This window comes from Odocoileus virginianus, chromosome 26 (genome assembly GCF_023699985.2).
Source record: "Odocoileus virginianus isolate 20LAN1187 ecotype Illinois chromosome 26, Ovbor_1.2, whole genome shotgun sequence".
In the NCBI taxonomy this organism is placed as follows: domain Eukaryota; kingdom Metazoa; phylum Chordata; class Mammalia; order Artiodactyla; family Cervidae; genus Odocoileus; species Odocoileus virginianus.
In genome coordinates this window covers 47,439,784-47,459,896 of record NC_069699.1, presented here as the reverse complement: position 1 = coordinate 47,459,896, position 20,113 = coordinate 47,439,784, and the positions used below count along the sequence as shown (strand labels likewise).

The 20,113-nt window shown below is 47.7% G+C and overlaps 2 protein-coding genes and 1 long non-coding RNA gene across 3 annotated transcripts in view; 1 reads left to right on the top strand and 2 right to left on the bottom strand.

The window, feature by feature from the left end:
* PRKAR2A (protein kinase cAMP-dependent type II regulatory subunit alpha) overlaps positions 1-1,684 on the bottom strand; it is a 67,577-nt gene extending 65,893 nt beyond the window's left edge. The window contains exon 1 of the mRNA XM_020916205.2: positions 1,164-1,684. Within this exon, the coding sequence (XP_020771864.1) occupies positions 1,164-1,416 (253 nt within the window). The 5' untranslated portion in view covers positions 1,417-1,684. The remainder of the gene's footprint in view (positions 1-1,163) is intronic.
* On the top strand, positions 690-2,331 carry LOC110152440 (uncharacterized). Its single transcript, XR_002318390.2, has 2 exons — positions 690-832; positions 1,876-2,331. It is a non-coding gene; the product is annotated as an uncharacterized lncRNA (long non-coding RNA).
* A 5,085-nt stretch (positions 2,332-7,416) lies between these two features.
* The window catches only part of SLC25A20 (solute carrier family 25 member 20), a 36,772-nt gene continuing 24,075 nt past the window's right edge, over positions 7,417-20,113 (bottom strand). Inside the window, exons 5-9 of the mRNA XM_020915953.2 lie at positions 10,757-10,874; positions 9,916-9,988; positions 9,430-9,539; positions 8,701-8,825; positions 7,417-8,281 (exon numbers count right to left, since the gene is read on the bottom strand). Of these exons, the coding sequence (XP_020771612.1) occupies positions 8,219-8,281; positions 8,701-8,825; positions 9,430-9,539; positions 9,916-9,988; positions 10,757-10,874 (489 nt within the window). The 3' untranslated portion in view covers positions 7,417-8,218. The remainder of the gene's footprint in view (positions 8,282-8,700; positions 8,826-9,429; positions 9,540-9,915; positions 9,989-10,756; positions 10,875-20,113) is intronic.

Below are 20,113 nucleotides of genomic sequence, written 5' to 3'. Positions count from 1 at the left end.
CAGGTTAAAGGTGAAAAACCAATAATTTAATGTGTATTAAAGCCAGGGTAACATGGTCGAACAATTTCCATTCTTAGTGTGAATAAACTAAGGGAAGTTGTCCACAGCACTGAACCTTACAACCTCCAATAACAATGACCAATAATTAACTCCCTGCCAGCCTAACTTAAATGCGGATTCAACTCAAAACTAGGTTGTCAGGGGTTTTTCAGTGTGAGCTAGTAAACAAGAAGTCTCTAACTCTGTCAAATATTTTCATTGTTTTGTTAAATTCTGGCTGTTCAAAACTAGGGTAATTCTATCGTTAAACTGACAAAGCCTATGTTGAAGCCATCAAGTAAAACGGAATTGCTTTTTGACAATCTTGCTTAAATCAGATATAGAGGTGTTACTAGTCTTCTTTTCTGCACCACATGAGAAAAAAAATGTATTGTTGACCCTCACCACATTTGATCCAATCATTTTAGGCAAATGAAATATATCTTTATACATATATTCCCTGGGTCCACATGAAGAAATGCATACTGAAGTATCCAAGGCTGAAAGAAGGTGAAATACTGGGACTTGCTTTAAAATACTTCAGCAAAGGAGGTGGGGGGGGGAAGTATAGATGAAACATCTGTGACAGATATTTCAACTGTGTAACGTGGGTGACGGCATATAGGGAGTTCGTGTCACCTTTTCTATTTCCGTCTACGCTTAAAGTTTTGCACGATAACTTTTAACAAAATGAGTTATTTCCCAAGTTACCGTCCTGGTTAGAAAACCCGAGTCGGTGTAGGCGAACGTTCTTGTCTTCGCAGCGAAACCGGGCGAAGCGCCTCCAGCCGAGGTGAGGCGGCCGTGGGCTCCACGCCCCTCCGGCCCCGCGCCAGCACGCGGGCCGAAAGCGCGCACGTTTCCCTCGAGCTGAATCTGACAACTCGCTCGCTGCTTTCCGGGGCTGGCAGGATCGCCGAGCTCAATTTGGAAGTGGCGCACGCGGGGCTCACGCCGGCGGCTCGGGAAACCCGGACGAACTCCCCTCGCGGGCTCCAAGGTCCCGGCCCAGGGTGGCGGGCCTGGCCCCTCGCAGCCCCTCTCTGGATCTCGAGAGACCCCCGACCCCCGGCACCGCTCCCTCCGTTCCCCCACCGCGAACCCCCGCCCAGCCCGCCGCCTACCGTCCAAGTCCTCTTCGTCCTCCGACTCGCTGTCCGCCACCGCGTCGGCGACCAGGCCAGCGCCGGGATCGAAATCCTGGGAGCCGGAAGGAGGGGCGGCGGGCGGGGTGGAGGCTCTGGAGCGGGCCTCGCGCAAGCGGGTGAAGTAGTCCACCGCGAAGTCGACGAGGTCTGGTGGCCGCTGCCGCAGCACCTCCACGGTGTAGCCCTGCAGCAGCTCCGTGAGCCCGGGCGGGATCTGAATGTGGCTCATGCCGGCGGCGGCAGGCGGGACCGGGCCGCCGGCGGCCACCGCCTGGGCGGGCGCTCCCTCACGCCGGCCTCTCGCCCGGCGCCCGCGAGGTCTCCTCAGGCGCGACCCGGGTCGGGCCTTCCTCGCGCCACGCCGCCCTTTGGCCGGGTGTGTGTCTCCGGGCCCCACCACCCTACGCTACTCCGGCCGGCCTGGTGCCGCCGCCGCTGTCACTGGGCAGCCGCAGCCGCCGCCGCCGCCGCGGGCACCGACGAGCGGGCGAGGGGACGGGCGGGGCGGGAGCCCGGGTTGTGACGCACGCGGCCGCGGGCGTGCGCGCTCCCGCCGAGCGCCGGCCCTCAGTACGCTTGCGCCAAGGGGCTGTCTACTCGCCCCGCTACCTGGCGATCCAGGCGCAAGGATGAGAGGTCTACCCGCTAAGCGGAGTGTTAGTGCCTCTTATCTCTTTTCTTCTTTCAGCACACGCTAAGATCCAACCATCTGCCCGCCCTTACTGGGTACCAGGGACATAGCTGAGAGCCAGACGCAAGAATGCCACCTTACCATCTCGGTGTGGTTCCAGATATGGTGGAGAACAAGGGGACCCTCTTTAGGGGGTGACATTCAAGCTGACTCCGAGGCCTGGGCAGGACCTAACCACAGGAAGAGCCAGCGGGAAGCCATGTGGGCATAGAGGACAACAAGAGTAAAGACCTGGGAAAGTCACAACCACCCTGACTGTTGGGTGGCCTGGTGGCATGACCGTAGGACCCTCCAAAGTCTGGCAGGAGGTCTGTGAGATGTCAAAGAAAGGCCTTGTAGGCAGTAGGAGTTTTGATGATATAATAATTTGGGAGCCACCGGCAGATAAATCTGGAAGAATGAGTTCGAAATATGTTTCTTGAGAAAAGGGAATAAAGCCCAGAGCAGGAATGACCACTGTGCCTGTTTCTCTGCTTGAGGATTCCCATCAGGATTCCCAGGACTAGGTCTGCACACCCGTTCTCTCCCCATACTCTGCCCTGGACCCTGGGCCCTGGGCCCTGGGCCAGCATTGCTTGATGGTGTTTGAGCAGATGGCAAGGCACTGTTATCCTTTGTCCCAAGGAAGGGGCCTAGGCAAATGGGAGAGGCCATGCTATTTCCCAAGCTGCACCTTCACCTACAGCAGATTGGAAAGGAAGAGAAAAGAGTGGAAACCTTCCCAGTGTGTCCATAACACAGCCCAGGTGCTGACCAAAGTCCCAGTAAGCATGGGACAGCATCCTCTGTCTCTCTGCTGGGCCAAGTCAGAAAGTGACTAGATATAGCCTTGGGAATCTGAAAGGCATTTGGGATGGTTAAGCTCCACCTGGTAATTACCCAGTATTAATTAAATCCTCACTAGGACCTCTCATTTTGTCTTGGCACACACCCAGGAGCTCAGTGCTCTGGGAACTGAGCGTCTAGAAGCAGGAATACCTGATCCCCACTGGTGCAGAAGCCACCCAGGCCCCAGGCCAGGCAAGTCTGTGATTTCCAAAGAGCAGTTTCTCCCTGGACAAGTTTCTGGACTCCTGGGAGAAGTCCTGAATCATCAGCTTTGTTAGGGGAGGGGTAGTGTCCAGCTCATTCTCTGCTGGGGTCCTTATCGCACAGTCTTGCAAAAGATTTACTAAATAAATGAATAATAAATTTTCACACAGCAAGAAGAGCCAGTGAGACTGCTCTCCTGATCTCAGTCTCAGAACTAGGATCCTTTGATTCAAAGCTATGTGTCTGATCTCAGAATATAAAGACTTCAGTAAGGACAGGGCAAGGAGGAGCTGCAGGGGCAGGGTTCCTCAACTTTTCTCTGCTCCTGTGTAGACTGACCCCTCCGAGTTTTCCAGGAGTCAGCCCATCCTCAGGAAACCTAGGTGGGACTCCCACTGCCCTGCCACACCTGGGGATCTGACCCACTTCAGGAAATCCTACCACTGACCTTTTAGAAAGGCAAATTCGCAACTCCACTCTCTAGCTTGCCCATTTGCCAGATTTTATACATTTGAAAGGGGGACAGGCAGCTGTACAATTAGGACTTCAACTTCAGTTGCAAAGAGGGTAGGAGGAAGCTACTCCAGGACTGATGACAGAGCTGGCTGTGGGCAGGTTCTCCCGGTCACTCCAAGGAACCCCTCTCAGCCTCTGCCTGAAGGAGGCTGGTCCTCCTGGCTTAGTCTCAGGTACCCTAGCTTGGCCAGCCAGCCAGCAAACATGGGATTCAAAGGCATCCTCAGACCTGGAGGAAATGAGGACCACAGAAATCGGGAACTGCATAGCTGCTCCTCACCTGTCTCTGAAGACCAGCTTCAGAGGAAGGATGGAGAGCCAGCCTCCAGGTCCAGCTTGACTCTCTTCCCCTTGCACCTGGTCCTCAGAGCAGGGATCCATCTCTGCCCCTTCGGGGAAACCTTTCAATAGCAAGGAGAGTTCCCAGGGCCTTCATGAAGGCCCAGCTGAGCTGGCAAAAGAACAGGGCCTTGGAACAAGAGAGAATACAAGAGGCCCAAGCCCCACATCTTCTATCCTTACCCTTCGAGGACTGCCTTCATTCAAGCCTGTCCATCAGCACCACTGGAGATTACCATGGCAACTGAACCCACAGGCAGCAAACAGCTGCCAACAGCCAGTAATGGTGGGTGGGAAAGGTCAAGAGCAGAGACCCTCGAAAGCAAGAGAAATACAGAAACATGGTAGACAGAAGAGGAGGTCCCAGAGTCCTGCGAGATGCTCTCCTCAACCCAGGTATACTCACCACCCAGAAGGTAGTCATCATTTTGCACGGGCTGCCACACCACCAACCTCAGAACAGACATGGACACTATGGGGCCAGTTCTCAGAATTGTTTACAACTATGCTTACTCAAGTGGGGCACCTGTCTAGTCTGAGAGCAGTGAGACTGGTGATAATGAACATGGGTAGGGTACCAACTGCTATTTCCAATGGAACAGTTATTTCCTGTGCTCTTGACAGGTTCATGATTTAAAAGGTTTTTTCCCCCGACTCTTTCCAGGAAGAAGGAAGACGCTTATAGTCCCCTAGACTTCTCTGGAGGACACCCTGCTCTTGGCCCAGAACCCCTGGTTAACTCACTGTCTGCCCTCTGATGCCCTCCACCTGCTCTGGGGAAATCACCCCCAGCAGGAACACCTCCCTCTCCTCTGCCCCAAGGGGCTGCTTCTCTAAGCCTAGCCCAACCCCCACCCATCTCCTGGGACTTGTTCATCTGACCTGCTCTACATTCCAGTCCCCTGGCCCAGTCTCCCTGCATACTTACTACCTACCACCACCTGTTTCTATTTTGCATTCAGTTCAGTTCAGTCGCTCAGTCGTGTCCGACTCTTTGCGACCCCACCCATGAATCGCAGCATGCCAGGCCTCCCTGTCCATCACCAACTCCTGGAGCTTACTCAAACTCATGCCCATCGAGTCGGTGATGCCATCCAGCCATCTCATCCTCTGTCGCCCCCTTCTCCTTCTGTCCCCAATCCCTCCCAGCTTCAGGGTCTTTTCCAATGAGTCAACTCTTCGCATGAGGTGGCCAAAGTACTGGAGTTTCAGCTTCAGCATATTTTGCATTACAAGTGTCCATGAGCCTCCAGTGGCCAGAAAGGAGTGAGGAAGTGCACTGTTTCCTCTGCCCTCACCCAAGCCTTCATAGTGCCTCCCCCATGAAGCCACTACCTTTGGTCCAGTTATTTTAGTAAGCACCAATACTCAAGGGAGCAGTTAATTCTTGGGCTGCTTACTTCTACACTTGTAAGCCATTTATGACCCCCACTCCCCCCCTCCACCCTGGACACTGTCCTGAGAAAGTATCAGTTTCTAGAGTGGACCTAGGGTCTGCCTCTGAGACATATCAGAGCAAGGACAGAACCTGAGAAGCAAAGGAGAGCCCTGGCTGGAGAGCCACAGGCCTGATGCCAACTAGAGCAAAGAAGGTAGAATAAAGGGGCCCTCAGGGAACCCTTGACCTTCCTTGTGTCTGCTGGGACTCTGTGTGCCGTCCCTGGCCTGATTCACAGGCCAGCTGCCCGGGCTTTGATCCTGCAGTACAGGCAGGCTCTTGGAGTTTGCGTCAAGCAATCCAGGACTGCTGATAATGTCACAAACCTTTCTTCAGGCCTGTGGACACTGAGACACCACTCTGTCAGCCACACTCTGATATCCACTTGGTGATGATCTTGGTAGATCAGTTTACCCTATCTGAGCTTTGGCTTCCACATCTGAAAGTGGAGGTATAAATCCCTACCCATTAAACACTGAGTTTGTTGCTGTTGTTGAGTTGCTAAGTTGTGTCTGACTCTTTCCAACCCCATGGACCGTAGCCCCCAGGCTCCTCTGTTCATGGGATTTCCCAGGCAAGAATACTGGAGTGGGTTGCCATTTCCTTCTCCAGGGGATCTTTCCAACCCAGAGATCAAATGTGCATCTCCTGCATTAGCAGGAGGATTCTTTACCACTGAGCCACTAGGAAGCCCAAACCCTGAGTTACATGGGGTAAAGAGATGAGAATGAACCCCCGAAGAGGTTAGGAAAGGAATAGGAGGCTCGAGCCTAAAAGAACTGTGGTAAAAGGACTGCGGGTAGAGATGCTATGACCTTACAGCAGAAACGGTGCTGCTATTGCTTCTAACAGGCTGAGGCTGGAACAACCCTCCGTCCTTTACCTTTGACCCAGTTGTACTCCTCTTTGTGCTTGCATAAGGCTGTTCTCACTGGCTGGTTGTTTTAACTATTACTGGCTTCTACTTCAGGCTGCCTGTAGCAGTCTAAGAAATTCCTTAAGGGGGGCCCCAATCTCTCCCCCACCCTTACCCCCATCAAGGAGAGAAGAGATATATCAGGAACAGGTGGCATTTCAAAGTGCATCATAAACAGGAAGTGCCAGCCAGAAGGGAGTTACTCACCATCTGCTCTGCTCCCCTCACACATATGCCTCCAGGGGCTTCCCTTTTTTTGACTTCACATCTCTTGAATCCCCAGAGGAGTAAAAGGATCCACCAGCACTAGCATCAAAGAATCAAAATATTCCATTTTCAAATGGAAGCTGTTTCAAAGGGCAAATTATTCAGAAGCAGGAGACTGTAAAAGTGATCCTGAGCCATGGGAATGGCTGGCATTTAGCTAGAATGCAAACGCACTCCCAGGGCTCCCAGGAAAAGCTCGAGGTCTCAGGACTGTCTCAAGGACTGAGCAGTGCTGAGAAGAGCTTCAGGAGACACCTTGGAGGCCATCTCCCCATCCTTGAGAGATTAAACAAAACTATCCTGCAGCATGAGACGGGAAAGCGTAACACTGAATTAATTAATCTTCCCAGGAAGAGAGCAAACAATTTTCATCCTTGAAGCAGTTCTTTTTTTTTACTTGACCATCATCCAGAAATATCTTCCCAGAATAAAGCTTCCTTCCTTAAACCCCCAAATCTTCAGCTTCCAGGCAAATTGGCCACACTCACTCCCAGATAGGGATGGGTCCCTTCCCCCTCTCACCCATTATGCTGAGTGATAGCTCTGAAGCCAAAGTCCAAGGATCTCTGTGCGGCTGCAGTGAGGTGGGAAGTGCCAGCGGAAGTGTAACTGCCAGATGGGACAAAGCCAGAGAAGCCCAGCTCTGGTAGCCTCTCTCTCCCCCAGCTAAGGACGGACTAGCATGTCACTCTCCACTCTGACTCCCTCATCTCCCCTGGCTGCACCCAGTCATCATCTTCAGCCTGATAAGTAAGGCCAGACATCAGATCATACAGCGACCCCCGAGAGCTATGGGAACAGTTACCAGTCAGGTTGCCTTATCCCACCCCACCAATCTGACCCTCCAGGAGCTGGGCCGGGGGCAGTCTGGGAAGGCCGGTGGGCCAAGACTTCTTCCTCTTTCTCTTGCTGAAATTGCTGCCTGAATCCCATCCAGGGAAGGCTGCTGGATGCCTAACAGCCTCCACGGAGGCCCCTGGCTGCTTGCTGAAATGACCCAGAATCAAAAGAAAAAAATTTCACACAATGCGAAAATTAGAAACAATATTTATTATTTCTTGTTCAAATAGGGCGCTCTCATGAGAAAAGAATGTGCAAAAAGAGTCTTCCTACACCCTGGGCTTTCTCACGTTCTCACTTATCCTAGCAAGCTGGGATGGTCTATTCAAAACTCTCCTCGCTGAGTAGGAGGGAAAGCTTTCCACCAACTCCTGGGAAATTAGGTTACTCTAGTTTTAATTCTGATTACTTGCATGCATTAAAAAAACAAAACAAAACCCGAGTGTTAACAGGCTCTCTGCCCCTAGGCACATTTGCTCAGTCTGCTTGGACAGACAGATGTGGGTCTCAGATCCACATTCCCATGAGGACCTGAAGCTGTGCAGGCCAGGATTAGAGGACACCCTGATGGGTGCTCCTGGCCAGGGATGCAGGAAGGCCCCAGCTCCTAGTCAGCTGGCTGCAAACATGCAGAGTGTCTCCAGTGAGAGGTTGACAGTCCCTCTTTCTTGAAGAGTATTCTAGGTGTAGGAGGGCCAGTAGTCAACTGGCAGACAGCACCCTGGCCACAGGTGGTATGTGGTCTAGGAGCTATTACTCCACCTCCAAGTCCTCATGAGATCCCTTAAATTGACAAGAGAGGATTCAAGTTGCAAAATGGCAAATTACACCAGGTAGAGGGTGTGATTAAGACAATGGTCTTGACAGGTCCATGCACAGAGCTCTCATCCCACCACCCCCCTCTCCTCACACCTCGGGATTGCCCAGTCCCGCCCACTGTTCCTCCTGGATGGCAACTTCTGGCATCCTGAAGCCTGGAGCAGCCTTCAGCCTCACAAGTTGGGCACCGCCCAGTTAAGGAACTTCATGGCAACTTCAAAGCCCAGGAAACAGGCCTGAGAAGGGGTTGGAAGGAAGAGAAAAGCCAACAAGAGTGTGACTACTCACAGAGACCCCCAGCATTGTGCTCGGCTGGCCCTGTCAGGACCAAAACCCCTTCCTAATCTTACTCCCCCCTCAAGTCATGGAATCAAGCTGTGCTTTCTCATCCCTAATAGGGAAAGAAATACATGTCCCACAACTGGCCACTTCTGATGGTCAGGCCAGGAAGTTAAAGCTCCTCGCCTTGGAGAATCACAAAGGTAATTCATCTGACAGGTTCAGGAAAGGGGACAAATAAGGAGGTTCTGGCTGAAGGTGGGACTCCAGAAAAACTGAGCCCCCAGTTCAGTCTCAGAAGCAAGCAAAAGTCGGTCCACCTGCACTCTGCTCTGAGCCCCAAATGGAAAAAGCATAGCTCCTGCCAGTCACTCACCGCGTTGGCTGGGAAGGCTCGGATCATCACTGCATTGAAGCCCTTGTACAAGGATGTGATGCCTTCATCCCGGATCAGCTCCCTCAGCACATCTCTGAAACCATTAGGATATTTCCCAGGAGGCGCTGTGGGCAGAACCCAACTGTTAAGGCTTCAGGAAGCTTTCTGACCTGACCATGGTGACCAACATGGGGACAATTTTGTAGTCAAGTCTTCCTGCAGGGCCCCAGCACCAGGGAGAGGCTACTGTGTGGATCACCCAGGACCAGACCACAGACAACACAGTTCACCTTGGGACAAACCAACGTCTGCATTATACTAGTGCCGAGGGAATGGGGAAAACAATGAACAGTGAAATGGTCCTTCCGCTTGTGTGGGGGAAGGAAGGTTGATGTGACTTCTTCTCTCACTTTTTTTTGGTCGCATTGCATAGCATGTGGATCTTCGTTCCCTCACCACGGATTGAACCTGTGCCCCATCTAGTGGAGTCTTAACCACTAGACCACCAGGGAAGTCCTTCTCTCAGTTACTTTATGTTGAGGCTGACAAGAAAATGAAGTCTCACGTTCTTAGGATACAAATGACTACAAGGGAGAATGCTGGCCAGACACTCGCTGAGAGCTACTGTGGAGAAGGAGTGTGCCTAAGACCTTAAGAGCTCTGTATCCCAGGGGCAGCCAGTTTTGGGGCCCACTCCAACCCCATCCAGCCCTCTTCTCCCCTACTAACCAGTCTGGAAGCGGGACTTGAGCACATCTGGGGGGATTGCTACAGCCCAGTTGAAGATTCCTGCAAAACCCCCAGCTACCAGGATCCGAGGCACGCTGAGCTCATTGACGCTGCAGAACACCAAAGACAGCCCTGGTTACACAAAGGCTGTTAGAGTGGCATTCAGATCATCCCCCTCTCTGCAGACATGGAGGCCACAGAGAGGGAGGAACTGGCTGGAGGGAGGTGGTCCAAGGCCAAGACTCCTGTGACAAGGTAGCTGCCACTCTTTGGAGGAGGTTTCCTGTACTTGTTTCAAACCCTTGCTCCACTGGGTGAGGCACAGAGTAAGAGGTATTGGTGTTATCTGGGGCTCAGCAGTAACAAGAGGAAAGTAGACATGGAGAAAGAAGCAGGTCCCATTTCTGCCTTCAGACCCACTAATGGGAATGGGCAACCTACCGGTAATGAGGGAAAGTGGCTTCTAAGCTCTTCTGTTCTCCTCACCTCTTTCCCTCTGGAGTGAAGATATTTTTCAGCCACTCATATGTCATGAAATACATGCCGCTGGCTGGAACATCTGTTAGTGGCAAGAAAGATGTAAAATAAATGACAGAAAATCCTCACAGCTTTCTTGATCTTAGGAGAGCCAACCTTGGCATTGGACCCTTGAAGGTTTCCTGAGAAGTTCCTCAGCAGCACTTCCTGTCTGCAGTGATCAGAGGTGGCTCTGGGGCCAGCACTGGTGTCAGTGAGCACAAACAAGCATGACATTATTTCACCTTCAGAGGCCCTCTGAGTGGTCCCCACTAACATGCCCACTCCAAGCAGTTTTAATGGAGCTAACATCTGGCCTTCCTCCAAGCTTCCATCTCAGGGCTATCTCTGCTGCCTCTGTCACCACCCCAGTAGGACATGCTTCTCAAGACAAATAGAGCTCCACTATTATTAAGTCATTCTTTTTGTTTTTTTTTTCTGGCTGCACCACATGGCACCAGGGATCAAACCCACGCCCCCTGCATTGGAAGCTTGTCTTAACCACCTTAACCACCAGGGAAGTCTCCTATGTTATTCTTTTTTCCCACTCACCTCTCCAGCCATGATTCCCATCTACTTGCTACTGCCACTGTCAGGATTTCCACCCTCGAGGGCCAGCCTACTGGAAGGATGGAAGGTCCCCCCATTCTCATGCATGTCCATGCTGGCCAGAGGTGAAATGGCCTAAAACCAGGACACACCATTCCAGCCCTGTCAGGGCTGTGGCACGTATGGTGCCAAGGCTAATCCAGAGATCCAGGCAAGACCTCCCTGTGGCAAATCCACCACAGGTGGAGGGCTCAAAGGTTACCTCGCATGAGCGTGAGTACAGTCCCCTTGTAGATCCCTCGGATCCCAGCCTCCTTGTATAGCTTCTTAGCACAGTCCAAAGGACCAGTGTACTTGGTCTCTCCTGAAGAAGCCTGAATCTGAGAGGGAGGAAAGAATCATCAAGTCAGCAAGAGCAACATCCAAGTCAACAGCAGGCTATGGAAGATTACGCAGTGAGTGTGCCAGTGGTCGTTATGCATTAGATCAACGAAAGACTTCATTGTCAAATTGATAGTTGTTTAGAACATGTAATATTGGTGGAAGTCACTATGAAATAAGGCTAGGTGAAAATATGACAAAATATATACACATTGATTAGGAAAACATAAAAAACAGCAGAAGAATTGGAAAGTAAGTTGAAAAATAAATTCCCAAATACCTTTATCCCCAATAAAGGTAGTTGGAAGTTCTAGAAAGGACTAGCCAAATATTTCAGTCATTTATTTATTCCTTCAACAAATATTCATGGAATACTAAATCCATTCCAAGCTCTAAGTGATCATGAAGCTTGGTTAAGAGAAGGTGAACTGGAAATTGTATTCAGAGCTCTAAGTGCTTGGACAGAGGTCCTGTGCAGAGTCAGGGGAGGGCCAAGGAGAGGCCCTCTGTCCCAGTCTCTAACTAAGAAAATTAAATGTGCATTAATTTTTTTAAACACCATCCTTGTAGAGAAGGGGGACAAAAAGAAGCAAATGTAGACAAATATGGGAAACCTATTGAAAATGTGTTCATTTCCCCAAGAGCCTGAGGGCAAGCAAGAAGTATTCCAGAAAAGATCTGAGAGAAGGAGAGCCTGTCCAGGATCCAAAGCAAGTACAGAGTCAAGAGGAATCTGAACATACGAGGGCATCAACCAAAGAGTAATTTAAGTTGGAAAGGGAGTTCAGATTTAAGAGTTCCCAAAGAGAAATGCTTACAAAATAAATATATAGATCCGACAATTTTTGTATATATCAACAACTAGTTGAAGAATAATGGAAAAGAATCTCGTTCAAAATAACAAAATATATGTGCAACAAGCCACAGGATTGGCATAAATTAAACTTTAAAACCTTTCCAAAGGATATAAAAGAAGAGATGAATAAAAAGGGAGTAAGAGTTTTGTTGGGATTCCCTGGTAGTGCACTAGTAAAGAATCTATCTGCCAATGCAGAAGATGTGGTTTGACCCCTGGGGGTCAGGAAGATCCCCTGGAGAAGAAAAGAGCAACCCACTCTAGTATTCTTGCCTGGAAAATTCCATTGACAGAGGAGCCTTGAGGACTACGGTCCACGGGGTCTCAAAAGAGTAAGATGTGACTTAGCAACTGAAGAACAACAGCAACAATTCTGGCTAGGAGAAATTTTCAATCAGGAAGATGTCAATTTGTCTAAATAAACTTAAGACAATGTCAGTTGAGTATCAATGGCTTTAAAAAAAAAACTTCCTCAGATGATCCTGGCATAGGTAAACCTGGTATGTCAGGAATGGCAGGGAGGCCCATATTATTAGAGGATGCTAGAGTTGACTCACAGTGACCTGCAGGGACACAGAGGACAGAGCATGGAATTGACACAGTAACAGAATTCTCTCACTGTTACGTATGGTATAGACTATAAACAGGGAAATAAGTGAGGAGGACCTTACAGTCATTCAGCACAGTGATGAAGGTGACCTGGAGCCACGTGGTTTACAAAGGAGGTGGTGGGAAGGAGTAGATTTGGGATACGGTAAAAGCCAGCGTAACTGTTCAATAAACGGGATATGTACAATGAGACAAAAAGGAATCCAGGAGGACGCTGGGGTTTTAGGGCTGAACAACTAGACAGATGGTATTGCCCCCAGCAGAGCTGTAGAAAGCTGTAAGTGAAGCAAGTACTGAGGAAGACCAGGAGTTCAGCTTTGCACATGGTGACTTTGAGGTGCCTATTAGTGTCCAGTGGGAATGTTGGATGAACTAGTCCAGAGTGCAGGAAAAATCTGAGCTGGTGATACAAATTGGAAAGTCATCATCATACAGATTATGTCTAAAAGTCATGAGATAAGAAGAAATCATCAGTGAGATGAGTGTAATAATACTGGGTCTCGTGCACATGAACATGAAAAGATCGAGGTGATGGACACAGAGGAGGAGCAGCCAAGTAGGTAGAAAGTCAGGAGAGAAGCCAAGGGAGGAGTAGGGGACCAGCTGAGTCCAATTCTGTTGATGAATCAAGATGGATCAACGTCCAGGTCCAAGAACTGAAAACTGGACTTAGTGTAAACGTCACTAGTGACCTTGGTAAAAGTAGTTTTGTTAGCGTTGTGAGGCAAAAGCCAGTCTGATGTATGTTTAACTATTAGAGAAGATATACTAGAGACAAAGAGTGGGGAAAAAAACAACAACAATGAAAAACTTTTTCAAAGAGTTTCAGTGTAAGAGGGAGTAAGCTCGGAGTTTCCCTGATGAAAGGATAAAGAATCTGCCTGCAGTGCAGGAGACAGAGGAGATTCGGGTTTGATCCCTGGGTCGGGAAGATGCCCTGGAGGAGGAAATGGCAACCCGCTCCAGTATTCTTGCCTGAAGAATCCCATGGACAGATAAGCCTGGCGGGTTACAGCCCGTGGGGTCACAAAGAGTCCGACATGACTGAGTGACTAAGCACCCGTGCACGAACATGCACAGAACAAAGATAGGAAGTCCAGAAATGGAGGTGGAAGGTAAAAGAGAGAAGTCTATATTTTAAAGGTGAACACAGAAGCAGGTTCATGCCATTATTGCCAAAGAGAACCATCTACTGGAAAGCAAAAACTGATGCTTAAGGAGAGAAAGAAGAGCTGCTGAAACCAGGTCTCTGAATGGGCAAGAGGGGTCAAGCAGAAGCAGAAGCATGGGCCATTCTTGGTGGAAACAGGCCCGGCAGCCACAGACGTAGTCAGGCGCCAGTGGGGGAGTGGAGGGCCTCTGGTAAAGTTCTCTTCTGGTGGTTCCAGTTTTCTCTGTGAAGTAGAAAGCCAGGTCATCTGCTGAGAGGGTGCCAGTTTGAGAAGAGAAGAGAGATATAGGGTAGGCAGCCAGCAGAGTGGAGCAGTGCACAGTGACTGTCTCATCTAGGAGCGGAAATCAGGGGGACTTCCCTGGTGGTCCAATGGTTGAGTCCACCTGCCAATGCAGGGGATACGTGTTCAATCCCCAGTCTGGGAACTAAAACCCCATATGCCACAGAGCAGCTGGGCCCGTGGGCCATAATTACTGAAGCCAGTGTGCCTAGAGCCTGTGATCTGCAGCAACAGAAACCACTGCAACGAGAGAAAGCCCTTGAGCAGCAACGAAGACTAAGCACAGCCAAAACTAACTAAATTAATTAATCAAAAAAAGAAAAGAAAGAAAAGGACTTCAGGCATAAAAGAAAAGGAAGAAGCCATGATGGAAAAGGCTAATGGACAAGGCTACTGAAAATAAACATTCACTAACTCAAAATCAATATACAGACTTCTGGCAAGTCTTTATTCTTCCTGCTAAATACCAAAGAACAAAAAAGCCCTACCACTATTTGTTTTAAACAAATACAAGAGAGCTCTGAGAATTTGCAGAGGAGAGGCAGACTCGCTAAGGACTTCCTGCCTTGAGCAATGACATCGTGGTGAGTTCCCTGGATATTCTCATTTGACATGTCTCAGACTTCAGACAGAAGATATTGGTGATCCAGGAGTGCCAACAGGCACCGACTAAAAAGAAGCCCCCTATGAAAGCCTGCATTCCCTAGACAAAGGATCAGGAAGCCTAGGAAGACAGAACATTTTTAGACAAAAAACACTCTACTCCAGCCATACATCATAGAATAAACTGTAGCCTCACCCTCACCCACACCAGCAAAGACCATGTGGGGAGCCCGGACTTCCTCCTTTGCCGGGCTGTACCGAGGTACCCAACGTGCTGCCTGGGTGGAGTCAGAGCAGACCAAGGAGGGAATGAGGACTTTCATCCCTGACAGCTGTAACCAGGGCTCTCCTGTCCTGTGTAGTCGGAGGAGTCACTAGAGCTCCCACACCCACCCAACAGTAAAAAGAAGTGCCCCACCCTCAAGTGTCAATAGAGGCAAGTGGGGTCCCTGCACTTGTACTCACTTGGTGGTCACAAGGCAGCAGCCCTCGCTTCCTACTGGCATGGTGTCAGAGAAAGCCAACACAAACAGGAAGTTTACATAGGATCCAAAATCCCAATAAAATATGCAAATATCCGGATTCCAACTGGAAATCGCACATTGTATCCTAAACCAGGAAGATCTCAAACTGAAAGAAAAAAGAAGCGTAGAGGCCAACACCAAGATGAGAGAGATGTACGAATTCTTTGACAAACATTTTAGAACAGTCATTGTAAAAATCCTTCAATGACGAATCGTGAATATGCTTGAAATAGATGCGAAAAATTAGAAAGCCACAGCAAGGAAAGAAAATCTTAGCACAGAAATAGAAGATATGAGGAAGAACCAAATGGAAGTTTTAGAACTGAAAAACACAGTCAAAATAAAAAACTCAGTGGATGGCTCGCTCAACAGCAGAATACAGGGGAGAGATAGAAAAAAACAAACCCAGCATTAGAAGACAAAACACTGGAAAATATCCAATCTGAACAAGACACAAAACAAACTGAAAGAAATTAAACAGAACCTCAGGGACTATAACCCCATGGTGCTATGTCAGAAAATCTTAATATTTGTGTCTTCACAGTCCCAGAAGAAGAGGAGAAAAGAGGGTAGGACTGTACTCAAAAGAAGTAACTGCTGAAAACTCCCCAAATTTGGCAAAACATAAACATAGAGAGCTTCCCTGACAGCTCAGCTGGTAAAGAATCTGCCTTGGCCCCAGGTAAATAGCAGGGAGCGAACACAGCCCCACCCATCAACAGAAAATTGGATTAAAGATTTACAGAGCATGGCCCCACCCATCAGAACAAGACCCAGTTTCCCCCTTAGTCAGTCTCTCCCATCAGGAAGCTTCCATAAGCCTCTTATCCTTCATCAGAGGGCAGACAGACTGAAAACCACAATCACAGAAAACTAACCAATCTAATCACATGGACCACGGCCTTGTCTAACTTAATGAAATTATGAGCCATGCCGTGTAGGGCCACCCAAGACGGACGGGCCATGGTGGAGAGTTCTGACAAAATGTGGTCCACTGGAGAAGGGAATGGCAAACCACTTCAGTGTTCCTGCCTTGAGAACCCAATGAACAACATGAAAAGGCAAAATGATATGACACTGAAAGATGAACGCCCCAGGTCGGTAGGTGCCCAATATGCTACTGGAGATCAGTGGAGAAATAACTCCAGGAACAATGAAGAGATGGAGCCAAAGCAAAATCAACACCCAGTTGTGGATGTGACTGGTGATGGAAGCAAGGTCCGATGCTATAAAGAGCAATATTGCATAGGAATCTGGAATGTTAGGTCCATGAATCAAGGCAAATCGGAAGTGGTCAAACAGGAGATGGCAAGAGTGAACGTCAACATTTTAGGAATCAGCAAACTAAAATGGACTGGAATGGGTGAATTTAACTCAGATGACCATTATATCTACTACTGTGGGCAGGAATCCCTTAGAAGAAATGCAGTAGCCATCATAGTGAACAAGAGAGTCTGAAATGCAGTACTTGGATGCAACCTCAAAAATGACAGAATGATCTCTGTTTGTTTCCAAGGGAAACCATTCAATATCATGGTAACCCAAGTCTATGCCCCAACCAGTAATGCTGAAGAAGCTGAAGGTGAATGGTTCTATGAAGACCTTCTAGAACTAACGCCCCCCAAAAATGTCCTTTTCATTATAGGGGACTGGAATGCAAAAGTAGGAAGTCAAGAAACACCTGGAGTAACAGGCAAATTTGGCCTTGGAGTACAGAATGAAGCAGGGCAAAGGCTAATAGAGTTTTGCCAAGAGAATGCACTGGTCATAGCAAACACCCTCTTCCAACAACACAAGAGACGACTCTGCACATGGACATCACCACGTGGTCAACACCGAAATCAGATTGATTATATTCTTTGCAGCCAAAGATGGAGAAGCTCTATACAGTCAGCAAAAACAAGACCAGGAGCTGACTGTGGCTCAGATCATGAACTCCTTATTGCCAAATTCAGACTTAAATTGAAGAAACCACTAGACCACTCAGGTATGACCTAAATCAAATCCCTAACAATTATACAGTAGAAGTGACAAATAGATTCAAGGGACTAGATCTGATAGACAGAGTGCATGATGAACTATGGACAGAGGTTCGTGACATTGTACAGGAGACAGGGAGCAAGACCATCCCCAAGGAGAAAAGGAAAGATATACCCATTTGAATGCAGAGTTCCAAAGAATAGCAAGGAGAGATAAGAAAGCCTTCCTCAGTGATCAGTGCAAAGAAATAGAGGAAAACAATAGAATGGGAAAGACTAGAGATCTCTTCAAGAAAATCAGAGATACCAAGGGAACATTTTATGCAAAGATGGGCTCAATAAAGGACATAAATAGTAGGGACCTAACAGAAGCAGAAAATATTAAGAAGAGGTGGCAAGAATACACAGAAGAACTGTACAAAAAAGATCTTCATGACCCAGATAATCATGATGGTGTGATCACTCACCTAGAGCCAGACATCCTGGAATGCGAAGTCAAGTGGGCCTTAGGAAGCATCACTACTACGAACAAAGCTAGTAGAGATGATGGAATTCCAACTGAGCTATTTCAAGTCCTAAAAGATGATGCCGTGAAAGTGCTGCATTCAATATGCCAGCAAATTTGGAAAACTCAGTAGTGGCCACAGGAATAGAAAAGGTCAGTTTTCAAATAATTTCACAATTTGTATGGAAATACAAAAAACCTCGAATAGCCAAAGTAATCCTGAGAAAGAAGAATGGAACTGGAGGAATCAATCTGCCTGACTTCAGACTATACTACAAAGCCACACTCATCAAGACAGTATGGTACTGGCACAAAGACAGAAATATAGATCAATGGAACAGAATAGAAAGCCCAGAGATAAATCCACGAACCTATGGTCACCTTATCTTCGACAAAGGAGGCAAGGATATACAATGGAAAAAGACAACCTCTTTAACAAGTGGTGCTGGGAAAACTGGTCAACCACCTGTAAAAGAATGAAACTAGAACATTTTCTAACACCATACACAACAATAAACTAAAAATGGATTAAAGATCTAAATGTAAGACCAGAAACTATAAAACTCCTAGAGGAGAACATAGGCAAAACACTCTCCGACATAAATCACAGCAGGATCTTCTATGACCCACATCCCAGAATTTTAGAAATAAAAGCAAAAATAAACAAATGGGACCTAATGAAACTTAAAAGCTTTTGCACAACAAAGGAAACTATAAGCAAGGTGAAAAGACAGCCCTCAGATTGGGAGAAAATAATAGCAAACGAAGCAACAGACAAAGGATTAATCTCAAAAATATACAAGCAACTCCTCCAGCTCAACTCCAGAAAAATAAATGACCCAATCAAAAAATGGGCCAAAGAACTCAACAGACATTTCTCCAAGGAAGACATACAGATGGCTAACAAACACATGAAAAGATGCTCAACATCACTCATTATCAGAGAAATGAAAATCAAAACCACAATGAGGTACCATTATACGCCAGTCAGGATGGCTGCTATCCAAAAGTCTACAAGCAATAAATGCTGGAGAGGGTGTGGAGAAAAGGGAACCCTCTTACACTGTTGGTGGGAATGCAAATTAGTACAGCCACTATGGAAAACAGTGTGGAGATTTCTTAAAAAGCTGGAAAAAGAACTGCCATATGACCCAGCAATCCCACTTCTGGGCATACACACCAAGGAAACCAGATCTGAAAGAGACACATGCACCCCAATGTTCATCGCAGCACTGTTTTTAATAGCCAGGACATGGAAGCAACCTAGATGCCCATCAGCAGACGAATGGATGAGGAAGCTGTGGTACATATACACCATGGAATATTACTCAGCCATTAAAAAGAATTCATTTGAATCAGTTCTAATGAGATGGATGAAACTGGAGCCCATTATACAGAGCGAAGTAAGCCAGAAAGATAAAGACCATTACAGTATACTAACACATATATATGGAATTTAGAAAAATGGTAACGATAACCCTATATGCAAAACAGAAAAAGAGACTCAGATGTATAGAACAGACTTGTGGACTCTGGGGGAAGGCGAGGGTGGGATGTTTCAAGAGAACAGCATCGAAACATGTATATTATCTAGGGTGAAACAGATCACCAGCCCAGGTTGGGTGCATGAGACAAGTGCTTGGGCCTGGTGCACTGGGAAGACCCAGAGGGATCGGGTGGAGAGGGAGGTGGGAGGGGGGACCGGGATGGGGAATACATGTAAATCCATGGCTAATTCATTTCAATGTATGACAAAAACCACTGCAATGATGTAAAGTAATTAGCCTCCAACTAATAAAAATAAATGGAAAAAAAAAAAAAGGTCAGTTTTCATTCCAATCCCAAAGAAGGACAATGCCAAAGAATGCTCAAAATACCACACAAAGACACTCAACTCACAGGCTAGTAAAGTAATGCTCAAAATTCTCCACGCCAGGCTTCAACAATATGTGAACCATGAACTTCCAGATGTTCAAGCTGGTTTTAGAAAAGGCAGAAGAACCAGAGATCAAATTGCCAACATCCGCTGGATCATCAAAAAAGCATGAGAGTTCCAGAAAAACATCTATTTCTGCTTTATTGACTATGCCAAAGCCTTTGGCTTTGGAACATAATAAACTGTGGAAAATTCTGAAAGAGATGGGAATACCAGACCACCTGACCTGCCTCCTGAGAAATCTGTATGCAGGTCAGGAAGCAACAGTTAGAACTGGACATGGAACAACAGACTGGTTCCAAGTAGGAAAAGGAGTACGTCAAGGCTGTCTATTGTCACCCTGCTTATTTAACTTATATGCAGAGTACATCACGAGAAATGCTGGGCTGGATGAAACACAAGCTGGAATTAAGATTGTCGGGAGAAATATCAATAACCTCAGAAATGCAGATGACACCACCCTATGGCAGAAAGTGAAGAAGAACTAAAGAGCCTCTTGATGAAAGTGAAAGAGAGTGAAAAAGTTGGCTCAAAGTTCAACATTCAGAAAACTAAGATCATGGCATCTGGTCCCAACACTTCATGGCAAATAGATGGAGAAACAGTGGAAACAGTGGCAGACTTTATTTTTTCAGGCTCCAAAATCACTGCAGATGGTGACTGCCAGCCATGAAATTAAAAGACACTTACTCCTTGGATGAAAAGTTATGAGCAACCTAGACAGCATATTAAAAAGCAGAGACATTACTTTGCCAAAAAAGGTCCGTCTAGT